The sequence below is a fragment of the Crocuta crocuta genome, unplaced genomic scaffold (genome assembly GCF_008692635.1).
Source record: "Crocuta crocuta isolate KB4526 unplaced genomic scaffold, BGI_CrCroc_1.0 scaffold303, whole genome shotgun sequence".
NCBI classification, from domain to species: domain Eukaryota; kingdom Metazoa; phylum Chordata; class Mammalia; order Carnivora; family Hyaenidae; genus Crocuta; species Crocuta crocuta.
Genome location: NW_027528276.1, coordinates 1,910,941 through 1,925,149, shown reverse-complemented (window position 1 = coordinate 1,925,149; position 14,209 = coordinate 1,910,941). Strand labels below are relative to the sequence as shown.

General features: G+C 53.8%; 1 protein-coding gene across 1 annotated transcript in view; it reads left to right on the top strand.

Moving 5' to 3' along the window:
* The window catches only part of GRIK3 (glutamate ionotropic receptor kainate type subunit 3), a 230,191-nt gene that overhangs the window by 210,803 nt on the left and 5,179 nt on the right, over positions 1 to 14,209 (top strand). The window contains exons 12-13 of the mRNA XM_077753181.1: positions 2,543 to 2,661; positions 5,123 to 5,340. Of these exons, the coding sequence (XP_077609307.1) occupies positions 2,543 to 2,661; positions 5,123 to 5,340 (337 nt within the window). The remainder of the gene's footprint in view (positions 1 to 2,542; positions 2,662 to 5,122; positions 5,341 to 14,209) is intronic.

Genomic DNA, 14,209 nt, shown 5'->3' with positions numbered 1-14,209 from the left:
TGTGTGAGACACACAGGACTGGCGCCCTCTCGTCAGAAATCATGGTTCCGTCTCACCCCGCCTCCCAGTGTGTTCAGGGGTGAGGCTCTTCTGGTCCTCAGTGAAAGTGCTTCAGGGCCTGCCACTTTCTGGCTCCCTCCCGGGTCTCAGAAATCCCAAGTCTTTGTCTAACCATGAACACCGTTTCAGTTCAGAAGTTAGAAGGTCAAGGGACGCCTGGGCAGCTCTGTCGGTTAAGTGTCCGACTCTTGATTTTGGCTCAGGTCGTGATCTCACGGTTGGTGGGTTGGAACCTGGGCGGGGCTCTGTGCTGGTGGCATAGAGTCTGCTTGGGATTCTCTCTCTCTCTCTCTCTCTCTCTCAAAAATAAATTTAAAAAAATTTTTTAAAAAGAAAGAAATTGGAAAGTTGAGTCCAGTATAGCCCTCGACATCCCTAGACTTCTAGTCTAGACATTTCTAGGAGTCACAAATCAGACTTCTCCCCTCCCCCAGCAGCCCCGTGGACACCCCCCTCCCCAGGCTTCACGGGGGGATATGAGGACCGCTGAATGCCTGGCTCTCCAAGACCTCTTCTCCAGAACCTTCCCCTCTCTTCTCCTCAGTCTTTATCTCTTCCTCCTGGAATGTTAGAGCCTCTAGCTAGTTCGTGGCCATTCCCTTTGAATATCCCTGGCTTGGTTTGAAGCCTCACTTTAAAATTTCAGGCATGCAAGACCTTCCCACTTTGTGAAGACAAAATTCTTCTCACGTGAGCTTTGGTGATCAATGTATAATTTATTAAAGCTTTTAAGAGGGAGGGGGGGCATGGAAAAGTCACAACGTCATGCTTAAAAACATGTTAAAAAACAAAACAAAATTCCCCTGGACCTGTCTCTCCTTCTGGGTAGCATCCTACCCCACACTGTCCACACCGACCAGGCCGGCCACGCCAGCCTCTGGGGGATGGTCTCCAGGGGCTCTCAACCCTCCCCCCCCAAGTGCGCTTGCCTCTTCCAGGTTGCATTTTCCTCACCGCAACTCCTACAAGAAACAAAACTCCCTCCCGTAATGGGGACTTCTCTTCCTTAGAAGGCAGTGGGGGGCTTTAAGTAACAATTTTTTCCCTGTCATACAGGTATTTGTGTATTCAGAGAGAAAAAAAATCTGAACACTTATGTAACACATTGTTCTCTCTGGGGGTGGGAACCTCCAGTACTTTTCACTTTTTCACTGTATTCTTTTAGACTGTTTGAATATTTTATGAAGAGCATGTTTTGCTTTTTTTTTTTTTTTTCCATTTTAAGTTTATGAGTAATTGAAAAGCTGATTCTTGGGGCCCCTGGGTGGCTCAGTCGGTTAAGCGTCCGGCTTTGGCTCAGGTCACAATCTCATGTTTCATGAGTTTGAGCCCCACATCGGGCTCTGTGCTGGCAGCTCAGAGCCTGGAACCTGCTTCGGATTCTGTGTCTCCCTGTCTCTCTGCCTCTCCCCTGCTTGCGCTCTGTCTCTCTCTCTTAAAAATAAACAAATATTAAAAGTAAAAAATAAATAAGCATTAAAAATTTAAAAAAGAGGGCCACCTGGGTGGCTTAGTTGGTTAAGCGTCCGACTTTCACTTGGGTCACGATCTCGCGGTTCGTGGGTTCGAGCCCCGCGTCGGGCTCTGTGCTGACTGCCAGCTCAGAGCCTGGAGCCTGTTTCAGTCTGTGACTCCCTCTCTCTCTCACCCTCCCCTGCTCATGCTGTCTCTCTCTCTCTCCTAGAAATAAATAAAACATTTAAAAAATATTTAAAAAAGAAAGGCCAATTCTTATTTTTAAAAATGTATGTAATCCATATAAAGAAAGCAAGAGACTTCCCTGAAATTCCTGCTGCCATTCTAACCCCCTCCCCAGAGGGAAACCCTGAGATTTTTTAGACAGGAATCTTCCCAGACTCTTCCAATGCTTTTTGTAAACATATGTACATAAAAAGGCGTAGGGCTGTGTCTTTCACAATCTATTTATATAAATGTGATCATATTGTTCTTCTTTTTACCATCCTTATTTTTTAACCCCACAACATGCGTGGAAGGTCCTTCCCCATCGCTGCATCTAGATGTCTCTCATTCTCCCCGATCAGCTGTGTGACATTGCAGAGTATGGTTCTGACAGAGTTTACTTAATCATTTTCCTGTTGAAGGACGTTTGGGCTGTTTCCGGTTCTTTGCTATTACAAACAATGCTTTGATAAACACCCTCTTTAGGCTTGCGTATGGGTGTTTTTTCTAAGCTGGATAATGAGTCGCAGAATTGCTAGGTTGAAGGGCATGTGTGCTTTTAATTTTAAGAGGTACTGCTGAATTACTTTTACAACCAGAAAAGGGCACTAACGATAACGAACGAGGAGCAAAATGGCCCTGATTTCCCATTCCCTGCCTCCCCAGCAGAACACTGAGTAAATCGACGTTAACAGGGTGGCACATGGCAGTGTCTGCCAAGCAGGCAGCCCCGTGACACGGGCGCCCCTTCCCGCTCCGGCTCCCACAGCTCCACCCCACCGCTCCCCTGTCCCCGCTGCAGGTTCAGTCCTTACGAGTGGTACGATGCTCATCCCTGCAACCCTGGCTCCGAGGTGGTGGAAAACAACTTCACCCTCCTCAACAGCTTCTGGTTCGGCATGGGGTCCTTGATGCAGCAAGGTATGTGCCCTCTCCCCAGGCGCCTCCTCTCCCCCGCAGGGGGCACCCCCTCTCTCGAGTCCGCAGAGCCCCCCCTGCCTCCAGGGCAGCCTCAGACCTGCTAAGCCGTCAGCTGGTTGGAGACACCGGGGAGTCAGGTGTGTACCCTTGTCTCGGGTCCCTGGCTGGATGGGCTCAGAGTCTGAGGCTGAAGCAGATAAGCCAGCCCGCTGGGGAGGCGCAGGGCTCATCCCTGGCCTCTCCCGCTCTGGCTGCGGTGGACGTAAGCATCCTGCTTCTGGAGGCCGCCCCCGCCGATGGCCTCACCAACCTTAGACTCTGGCTGAGCAAAGTGGAGCTGAGGATGGGGGAGACTGGAGGCAGGGAGGCTGAGTGGGAAGTCGCTGCTGGAATGAAAGCACGGACCTGAACTGGGGCAGTGTGAATGGCGGGCGGCGGGGAGGGGGGACAGAGATGGACCAAGAGAGCTTCAGGATGTAGCAGGGACAGGTCTCGGTGGCCACGCAGGCGTGGGGAGCCTGGGAACCGGAAGGGCCATGGCTGAAGTGGGGATGTTAGCCTGAGCGCATCAGGGATGGTATGCGTGGAAGGCTGCCGTTTTCTTCCGTCCTCTAGAGCGGGGGCTGGTATACCCCACCCGGCGCTTGCCTGCTGGCCTGCCCTTTGGCCAGGTTAGCAGCTGCTCAGAAGTCTCAGAAAGCAGCAGGTTGCAAGGAGCATGGTGCAGACACACCATGGGCAGAAACGCAGGTGCAGGGAGAGGAGCCCCCCAGGCAGGAAGGACCTCCAGGGAGGACCCCACCACCACCACCCTGCGCGGCTTGCCAGCTGGGAGTCATCTGCTCCTTGCTTCTGCCTGTCGAGTCACATGTCTAGAGCCTCCTAACTCAGGGAATGGGGTTTTGGGGGTGCGGAACCAAATTCTCTGCCTGCGTTAGGGTCCCACTGAGGGGCAGTGGGTGACAAGGGGGCAAGGAAGGGAAGAGGATCCCAGGAGCAAAGAGTCCCTGTTCCTCGCTCACCTGCGTGTGTTCGCAAGGCCAGTGCAAACCCTGGTCCTCGGTACACCTCCATCAGCAAATGCCAGATGAAAGATATTATCCCAGCGTGTCCCTGAGTGACCACTACATGCCAAGCCTGTGCTGGGCCCTTGAATGGAGGAAGAGGAGAGAGGAGTCTGCCCCCCACTGGAGCAATCTCCCAGCCACAGCAGAGGTCAGCTCAGGGGCTTGGGTAGGGGTCCAGCAGAGCCTGATGGAGTCCACCAAGCAAACAAGGAAAACAAGTCATTCTCTCTCCTGGGGGGGTAGCTCTAGTCCTAGCTGGGACCAGTCTGGGGGTGGCAGGGAGGGGCAGGCAGGTGAGGCTGGGTGTGGCTGGGTGGGTGGGCAAGGGAGCCCCAGGGCCCCCGGTGGTCTCCAGAGCTGGAAAGCAACAGGCGGCTCTTGAGGGAAGTGCTTCTTCCCGTCCCCGCTGTTAATGAGCATCTGTAAGCCTCACCTTGCTTCTTTGTCCCTTGTCTTTTCTCGGTGACAGTTGGGAAAGACCTGGAAAGCCCCTCAATGCAGTAATAGCTTCTCTCCAGCTGCTATTCAAAGCACGGGCCCCTGATGTATTCCCCATGAGGTTTTGATTAGGAGGGAGAAAAATAGTTATGTATTTGAAAAACTCTCCTTTGAGTGATTTCTTTGAGAAAAAAAAATAATCCATATCAAAGCAGACACTTTTCAGATTGCAAGTCCAAATATTCTGGAAAGTTCAGGAGTCACTTGCTATTTAAATCTCTTGAAAGCCGTCTAGTTAATTACTTCAGTTAGAAGGTTTCATCTAAATTGTGCTCCGCACCCAAGGTCAGGAAGGAAGACTGATCTATTTTGGCAAAGAGCTTCAAGAAATGTTGATTTTCTCCTCCTGCGAAGCACCACCCAGCAATGCTGTGTTTGTATACCACTTGTATTTCCAACACACTTTCTCCTCCGATTCTCTCACGCTCTTTGTGTGAGGCTGGGACGGAGGAGGATGGTCCTCCGGGCTTTGCAGAGTTCTGGAAGGGAAGTGTCCGGCACAATCACGCAGAGTGGGGAGCATGAGTCATTCAGGAGCCCAGGGCTTTCTACTCTGAACCTGGGATGACAGGGGGCTGACAAGCCCGTGAAATGGTGTGTGTGTGCATGTTGTTCTAGAACAATGGTTCTTAAATTTTAGCCTGCATCGAATCCCCTGGAGGGCTCACCAAAGCCACATTGCTGCCCCCCACCCCTCAAGTGACGGATTCAGTAGGTCCTGGGAAGGGGCCTGAGAATGTGCACGTCTACCAAGTTCCCAGGTGGTGCCGATGGCCCTGGTCAGGGACCGCATTGAGAACTCACCTGTTACTAGATTGTCAGTGGAGCCTGTGACCCAGAGGACGTGAGCAGCCCTAGATGTTGTCAGGGACCATCTACCCTCTCCATCTTCCCAGGGTCGGAGCTGATGCCCAAAGCCCTGTCCACGCGCATCATTGGTGGCATCTGGTGGTTCTTCACCCTCATCATCATCTCCTCCTATACGGCCAACCTGGCTGCCTTTCTGACCGTTGAGCGCATGGAATCGCCCATCGACTCTGCTGATGACCTGGCCAAGCAAACCAAAATCGAGTATGGCGCTGTCAAAGACGGGGCCACCATGACCTTCTTCAAGGTGAGGCCCTCCCCCTCGCTTGCAGCACCAGGAGCTGACCCTCTCACGCCCTTCGCTGTCCTTCCCTAACTACACAGACCCCATGGGCCGGGAGCCCCGGGGGGCACGGGCCCTCCCTGTTTGAGAGCAGTCGGTTTCGGGGAGCTTTGATGATGACCAGCCACCTGGGCTGGTCCCAGCACAGATCCTCCACATTGTCACACCTGGGACAAGCAGGGTAAATGTGCTGTTATCTTAAATCATCATGGGTGGGAGAGTGAGGCTGGAAACGGGGAAGGAGAAACGTGGCCCAGGCACACAAACAGGTGCCGGGAGCCAGTGAGCTCCCTGCCCTGGGCTCGGGGTCTTAGTGGCCTCCATCTCCCAAGAGGCTGGTCTGTGCTTGGGGGGTGAGCTCTCCATCACAGAGAGGACAGCTGGGAGCACGTCTTTCGGGGAAGGGAGGAGGTTAAGACTTGAACAAGCGTCTGTAAGCACATCTTAGCATCTTACACTCTTGGAAGGCCGGTGTCCGGATACAGCCCCTGCCACCTGCTCCGTTACTGTCCTGAGGGGCAGCCAGCCAGGGCTTTCCTGCTCCTCCTGCTTTGTAGGGTGTTGGCTCAGTTCCCCAAAGGCTTCCGCCTTCTCCCAGAGTAGCCGGGGTGGATGGACGGACTGACGCTGAGAACCAGTCAATGTTCTTCTGGAAATTAAAGTAAAAACCCCAATGGCTACCTCCACCAAGAGCTCGCGGTGGGCCAGACTAGCAGCGTGGCCTCACTGAACCATTGGGACAAGTCCTGTGAGGGGAGAATTGCAACGATGTCCACCCTGCGCGTGTGGACAATGAGGCTCAGAGTGATTAAGCAAGGTGTTCGAGAACTCAGAGCCGGAGGACCCAGGTCTGCCTTCCTCCACAGCCCACGTTCTAGGCCATTTGTTCCCAGACTGGAGGGTGCATCCACATCGCCTGGAGGGCTTGGGAAAAGCCCATATTCCTGGGCCCCACCCTCTGAGTTTCTGGGTTAGGAGGTCTGGGGCAGGGCCGAGAATGCACATTTGTAAGGAATTCCCAGGCGCTGCTGCTGGTCCAGGGGCCACACTTGGAGAACCACTACTCTAAGGGTTTCTCCGAAATGGTTAGGATTCGGAACTCCAGGCATCCATCCATTTGTTTATTAATCACTTGCTCTCAATTAGTCTGGAAGCCTGGGCCCTGGTTCCCCTTCCCCCAACTCCTGGGTCCTTCCAGGCCAAGCCTCTGAGGGAGGAGTTGAGCCTCCGATGGGGCCTGGGTGAGAAGAGAGGAAGGAAGGAGAGGGCTCGGAGGGAAAACCTCTACCCCGTGCACACTGGAGCCCCTCCATCACTGCCCCCTACCCTGGGCTCCCCGTGTCAGGATGTTTAGTGAAGAGGATAGAGAGGAAAAAGTTTTCCTTTGTGGATATTGCTGCTGTCACTGAGAAGCGGCAAATGGGGCCTTCCTGAGAGGTCACTTCATGTGTTTGGTGTGAGGAGCAGATGAAAGCATTGTCACCAGCATGCTGGGGGCTCTCTGGGACCCTGGGCAGGTGTTCATGAGTGTGAGCAGTGTGTGAGTATGCGAATGTCTGCGTGTGTGTGTCGCAGGATATGGCGCATATAAACATGCATGTCGGCATGTATGTGTACACAGAGGTGCCCGTGTGCAAAGTCTGCCTCTGCGGCTGTGCATGTGTCTTGGCGCTTGGACCTAAGTGTTTGCATCTGTCTGTGTGTGTGCTGGCGAGCATATGTGTGCGTGCATGTCTACACGTGTGTGCATGGATATTGTGTGTGTGTGTGTGTGTGTGTGTGTGTGTGCTTAAAGGTCCCTGTGAGGGTGTCTAGACAAATGTCTGCATGGGGCGGGGGGATGGACCTCTGTGTATGTCAGCCCATGCACGTGTATGTGTAATAGCTTGCATGTGTGCACACATGCGTGTGTGTCTGCATGTGTGTGTAATGGCCCGTGCACATGTGTAATGGCCTCTGAATGCATGTGTCTGCATGTGTCCCCATGTGCATGCATGGTTCATGCATGTGTGTGTGTGTGTGTGTGTGTGTGTGTGTGCTTATGCACCGGTGCGAGTGTGCCTGCTCGTGCCTGTCCCCAGGCTGTGGCCCAGCCCTTTGACTGTGCCAGAGCATCCCTCATGCATTACACATGAGCCCATCTCGAAGCAGGGCTCCCGATCAAAGGGAAGCAGCATAAATAAGGCCGGTGCAGGCTCATTGCCACTGATTGGATGCCCCTGCCTCCCTCCTCTCTAAGATGCTCAGATTGGCTTCCGAGAGCCCGGTTCCAGCTCCCTGCCGAGCGTCTGGCCTCGGCATCAAGCAGCACCTCCAGCAGCCTGCTCGGCCCTCACGCACCTTCCCTGCGAGCAGTGCGGCGAGAAGGGCGGAGGAGGGACCCAGCTGCTGTCCCCCAGCTGGGATGCCGGAGCACGAGGGCCCCCGCTCACCAGGGCCGCTGGCCAGAAACAGCAACTCCACATCTCCCGCAGGACCAACTCCACTTTCCTGCTCTCCTGCTCGCCAGTTAATTCCTCTGAACGTCTGGCTACACTGCCTCCTGCTTTAGTTCGAGTGAAGCTCTTCTCACCCAGGCTCCTTTCCGCTGGCAGCAGTGGGAGTGCTTTGCAGGCAGAGAGAAGCTTGAATGTGGGGACCTGAACCCCACCTCACATGATGAGCTAGAAGCACAACACCCACCCAGAAGCTTCCTGGACAAGCTTCCTTCCTCCCCACCCTACCAGGCCCCACCCTCCATAGCTGGACTTTCTGCTCATACCTCTCCCCCGCTCCCCCAGCCAGGTGGTCGCCTCCTTATTAAAACTTTCAAGTTAGAGTTGAATGGAAACCTGAGTGTAACCTGGGTAAACAGAGAGGGTGGGTGGTTTGCCCACGATCACATAGCAGATCAGTGGTGGAAGCAGGATGTAAAGTCACATATTCTGTCTGCACTCACAGCCCCCTCTCCCCCCATGCCTACCCTAAGGTCTCCTGCAGGGGTAGTCCTCTCCCCTGCCCGTGAGTGCATATGGCTCTGGTTGAACAGGGATCAGCTTCCGGAATAGACACAGGAAGTCTAGGCAAGGTCAATGATAAGAGTAACATTTATCAAGCACTCTCTAGGTGCCAGGCAACATTCCATGCACTTCACCTTCACCTGTATTCACACGAGTCATCCTCACAACAGCCCTGGAAGGTAGAGACGATTATTGTCATCTCCATTCTACCCTCGAGCAAAGTAGGCTCAAAAGTGACGTGGGTTCGCAGGGACTTTCCTAAGATCAACAGCTAATGAAATGCAGAGCGGGGATTTGAACCCCAGTGCCCTGGCGCCAGGGGCCGTGCTCTCTGCGCATGTGGCTTCTCTAAGGAGCCAGCCACAGTCTGGAGGTCGGTTGGGGAAGACCAGAGCCACAGCCAGACGCGCCGTATCCCCAGTCCAAAAGGTCCCCCTGCCTCCTACGTGGTTGTTCAAGTGACACACGTTGAGTGACCGCTGTCACTGAATTAGAGGACGAAATAAAAAGAGGGCAGAAGCCAAGTGGAGCAGGTGCAGGAGACGTGTGAAGGGCAGGTGGCCCCCTGAACATCCCGGGGTGCAGGGCAGGGGAACTTCGTGTGCTCCTACAGAGACCACGCCCCCCTCCGCCGGCTGAGAGGATTGCTGCAGGGAGAGAACCCGCTCCTGTCCAGAGGCAGGAAGTCAGGCTCTGGGCGGGGGTGGGGGGTGCGCCAGAGCCCCAGCGCCCACCCTGCACCCCGGGAGACGCGCAGCTCCAGGCGCCCCGGCATTCCAAAAGAAATTTCATTTGAAGGGTTGTCGGGGAGCAGCAGACATCACAAACAGCGTCTCCCGTGCTGTCCTTCCTCCGTCTGGGAAGATAAAAATTAATTAGGAGATGAAAAAAGGAAGCCTTTGAAAGCGCTGTTTGGCTGTAAAAATATGTAGGCAAAATGTAAAGAAGAGCATTGGGGAAGCGTGTTCGCTGGGTGGCTTTGAAAGGAGAGGATGTAGGAAGACAGCTTCTCCAAGGATTCAGCCCCCTTCGGTGTTGCTGCGTGCGGGAGGCACATCACAGAGGGAGGGACTGTGTGTGAGAGACAGCCGCTCAGGGAAGGGACCAGAGCTGGAGGCCAAGTACTCCAGGCTCCCTGGGGCTCTGGCACGGTCCACCCCTCCCCCGTGTATGGCCCTGCCCTGCTGTAGCAAGGGAGCCTGGGGAGCTGCTTTCCCGTCCAGCTCCCCCGCCTTCCCTGAGCTGGAGACTTCACCCTGTCTCCGCTTCCAGTTTCTCCTGACCCATCTCCTGGTCCGTCTAGAACCAGAGCCTTGCCTTCAAGCAGAAGGAGGGGGGGAGGGCCAAAACGCAAGGGGCCGGGCGAGATTCAGGGCCGTGCAGCCGGGCACAGTCAAGTCACATCAGTCTTAAAGTCAGACCGCCCAGGACTTGTCTCTGCTGGGGAGACCTTGGGTAAGTCACTTTATTTCTCTGAGCCTCAATTTGGTCACCTGTATGACATGGATACCGAGTCCTGCCACGCAGCACTCAGCGAGAGGACTCAGCGAGCTACCGTACGTACAGTGGGTACCTCAGTGCCGCACACAGAAGCACCCGTCAGCTGCTCCTCCGGCTGGCTGGCCCAGAAGCCTGAGAAGCAGGCCAGACCCTTTTCCCCTTTTTCTCCGTAGTCCCCAAAGGACTTAGCCAGAGCACATTGGAGAGGGACCTGCCAGTAGACACCAGGCAAATCTCCCTTCCCCTGGGTCCCTCCACATGGGGACTGTGGGCTTTGGGAAGGGCCTTGGTGCCTCTCACAGGCTGGCCACCTGTCCCCGCACAGAGCTAAGAACTCAGGAGGAGCCCCGAGATCGTCAGAATAAAGAGAGGGCAGCAGAGAGGCAGGGACAGGTGCAGGGCTGGGCCAGTGATGAGGGGAAGTGACCGAAAAGTACTGCAACTGAGGACCGCTCTGTGCCTTCATTTTCTCATCTATGGAATGGGTATGATAACAGTACCCACCTCGAAGAGCTATTGAGATGATTAAATGGGATAATTCACGTAAATAGCTTAAAACCACACCTGACAGAGAGTGCACGTGCCCTCAGTGTTAACTGTGTTTCTTATTTGTTGACACTGGTGATACACGGGCCTCTTCAGCCCACAGATAACAGTCTCGGGGGCCGTCCATCGCTCACATTTTCTTACGTTAGTTGCCAGCATTTTAAAATCGAGAGCTTGTTGCATTTAAAAAAATTCACATTTCCAGCTTCTTGAAAATGTGAAAGATCTGGCATCACTGAGCCGTTCTCTCACTGAGCGACAGTGTGGGAGCCAAGAGGCAACAGCTCTCCCCAGTGTATCAGTTCCACTCAGCATTTCTTTCTTAATTTACGGCACCCTCCCTGGGCCCCCTCAGCCCCGGGCTTTCCTACCCTGAACACTGTGTCATTTCATTTCTGTAGAAACTCTGCATTATAGCAATTATCATCCCCAGTTTCCAGATGAGGAAACTTAGCCTTAAAGAGAAATAATGATGTCATCCACTTGCACAGTACTTCCTGGGGACCCAGCCCTGTGCTAAGCCAGCCCCCATTTGACAGATACGGACAATGAGGCTCAGAGATGTGACGTCACTTGCCTGTGGTCCCAGAAGGAGCTGGCATTTGAACCCAGGTTGGCGGGATACCAGAGTCCGAGCAACAGAGCTGACCCCTCCTGCCGCCTCCTATCCCTAGCCGACAGCCCCTGCCTTCCCAGGCAAGCCTCAGGGGGCACATGCAAACAGCAGTGTGACTTCCAGCCTGGACGGTCTGGAGTCTGTCCTGGTGAGAGGACATGTAATGGCCAGCTGAAGCAGCAGTCTCAGGGAAGCCACCTGGTCCCCAAGGAAATAATCCAAGAGACATGATTAATTGCTCGAGTATGTGGATCTGATAAGGGCCAAAGCCTCCACGCCCAGGGATACACAAGCCAATTAATTTGAGGAAAGGTCTCTTTTCCAACATGGAAAATACCCAAGGTCTCTCATGGAATCACATCGCCACTGCCTCTCTGCACCTGTTCCCTAGGATTCAGCTCCCTTTGAAATTTATACACACATACACACACACACACATACATATACATTTTTCTTGTACAGAAATGTTAAATTCTCAAGATTAAGTATCTTCAGTTGGGAAAAATCAATTTACTTCTTTGAGGAGGCTGGAATTGAAAGTCGTGAGCCTGAAACTTACTTTCTTGCCAATTTTACTGATAAAAAAAGCCTCTCCGTCCTGGCACGTCGCCCTGTATTGGCTGCTCCAAACGATTCCATTAATTGATTTGGGTGACTGGCCCTGAAGCAATGCTTATTAAAGTCCCCACTGGAGCTGGGGCAGGCAGGATGACAAGGGAGCCTTAGGTATGCAGGACTCCACTCCCCGGGGTGGTGAGTGTAGCTCAGGCCAGTGACGGGAACTCAGGCTTCTGGTGGCCAGGCCCAGCAGATGGGAGAGGGACCTGAGACTCCAGGAGGGGCCCTGGCTTTGTCCCTCCCTGCCTCGGATCGGCCCCGCTAGAGGGGAGCTTTTCAGGGGTGTGCCCTGGAGTCACAATGCCTGGAAGACAGAAGGAAGGAATTGAAGGGGAGCCAGAGACCATGAGTGGACATGGCTGAGCATCTGAGCATGGGAGCCCCAAGATACAGAAGCATAGTCGGGGGCCACTCTAGGGATGCAGATTTCAGAACCACCTGCTTGAAGTTTGGAGGTGTGGATTTTGAAACCAGCATGGAGCTCTCCTCACACCTTATTGTCACCTCTCCTCTCGACTGGCCTGAGCTCCCTGGTGTTCTTCCCAGCTCCCTCATTGCAACCGTTTACCGGTGGAGGCTTTCTGTGTGTCTTCCTCAAAGCCCTTCAGCCTCAACACCCCCCCACACATACACACACAACCCCCAAAAGAAATTTCTGTCTCCATTTATGGTGGAGTGTTACTGGAAAGAACATATGTTTTGATGGCAGAACCCCGCTTCTGCTACACTTGCTGTGGGAAGGTGGAATAAGGTGTTGGGGGAGGATTTGCAGAAAGAGGGTGAGTTCTCATCCTTTTCTGAGACAGAAGGAGTGGGGCAGGGCTTCCTGAGTGGTTCATTATCAAGTTACTTTTGCCAGCACTTGAGATTTACTGATGGATGACTGGTTTCATGGGAGAGTGGGTGGGTAAGATGGGTGAGGTGGAGAAGTGGATGCATGGTTGGGTGATAGATAGATGGGTGAGAGAACGGATGGATGGGTGGGGTGGATGGGTGGATGGATAGAAGATGGATAGAAGGATGGTTGGATGGACGGATGAATGGATGGATGGATGGATGGATGGGTGGATGGTCAGATGGATGGATGAATAGATGGATGCATGCATTAGGAGGTGTAAGGGGGGCTCTGATGGTCTCATCAAACCTGGTTCCCACCTCTGGTAGAAGGAGAATTTGGAGGCAGGAGAGACTGAGATGGAAAAGAAGCTGAGGTGCCTGAGCCACTGATGGGATAATCGTACTTAGCTATAATGACCATGAGGAATAACTATCTGAGGAGCATGTGTACTTGGCACTAGGGATGATTGGACTTGGACGCTCTGGTCAGAGGAATCGTTGGAATTGATTTTCTGGAAAAAAAAAAAAAACGATTTGAGGAGCAGGAGTAGCTTGTGTGCGTGCGTGGGTAAGGGGGTGTACGTATTACCTATAGCTGGACAGCAGATCACCTGACACCGAGTGCCTTAAAACAAGGGCATTGTGATCTCACCGAGTGCAGGCCGGGAAGCAGCACAGCTTAGTTGGGTCCTCTGTGCAGGGTCTGTGACAGGCTGCACAGGGTCTGTGACAGGCTGCTGTTGCCTAAGGCTGCAGTCATCCCAAGGCCGTGCTTCTGAGCTCGCTCGTGCGATTGTTGACAGAAGTCCATTCGTTCCTCCCGCATTGTTGGACTGAAGTCTTCAGTTCTCTGTTCGCTGTTGGCTGGAGGCTGCTCTCTGTTCCTGGCCACGTGGGCCTCTCCACGGAGCGGCGCACAGCCATCGGAGAAGCCAGCGAGAGTGCAAGCAGGAGAGTCAGCCTCTTGGAGCCTAACCTTAGGGGTGACAGCCCATCACTCTTTGGGAAGGTGGGGGGCATTTCAAGGCAAGTCCGTAGTCCAGGCCACACTCCAGGGGAGGGGCTTATACAAGGTCATGAGTACCAGCGACGGGAAACCAGATAGAAGTTTCCTACCACAGTGAACCTGAGAGTGAGAAAGACCCCGTGGAATAAAAGGAGCCAGAGAAGGGGAGTCTGATGGCAGAAATTATCTAGAAGATAAAAAAATGGCTGAGGAGTCAGAAAAGCTTGAAAAAGGAATGCTTTTAAGGGCCAGAATAGCTAGTGGGGGGAAGGCATCTGGGGCCGCAGGAGGAGCTGAGAGAGGTGAGTAGCTGGCGAGATGGAGTAGCTGGAGAACACAGGTGTGGAGTCAGGAGGTGAAGAGGTGAGAGTGACTAATGGCAGAGTAGCACAAGCAGGCACCGGAAGTGGGAGGGCAGAGTTGCTGGGAACAGCCAGCTTGCTGCTTGGGCGGAGCCCATCCAGAGCCTTCAGCTGCAAAGCAGATATATTTGCAGGTGGGGTGGTGGCTGCTTCTCTGGGAAGGTGCCCCCAGACCCAGCGAAGGCATCAGTGGCCCTTGATGGATTCTGGGTTCTGATAGAATTCCACGTGGGGTCTTGCCTGGTGCTTTGGCCCTCCCCCCCCACCCCCCACAGGCCTGCTTGGGCTTCCAAGAGCCAGTTTTAGAGAGGCCAGCCCTCACCAGAGCCAGGAAGGCCCCAGAGAAGGG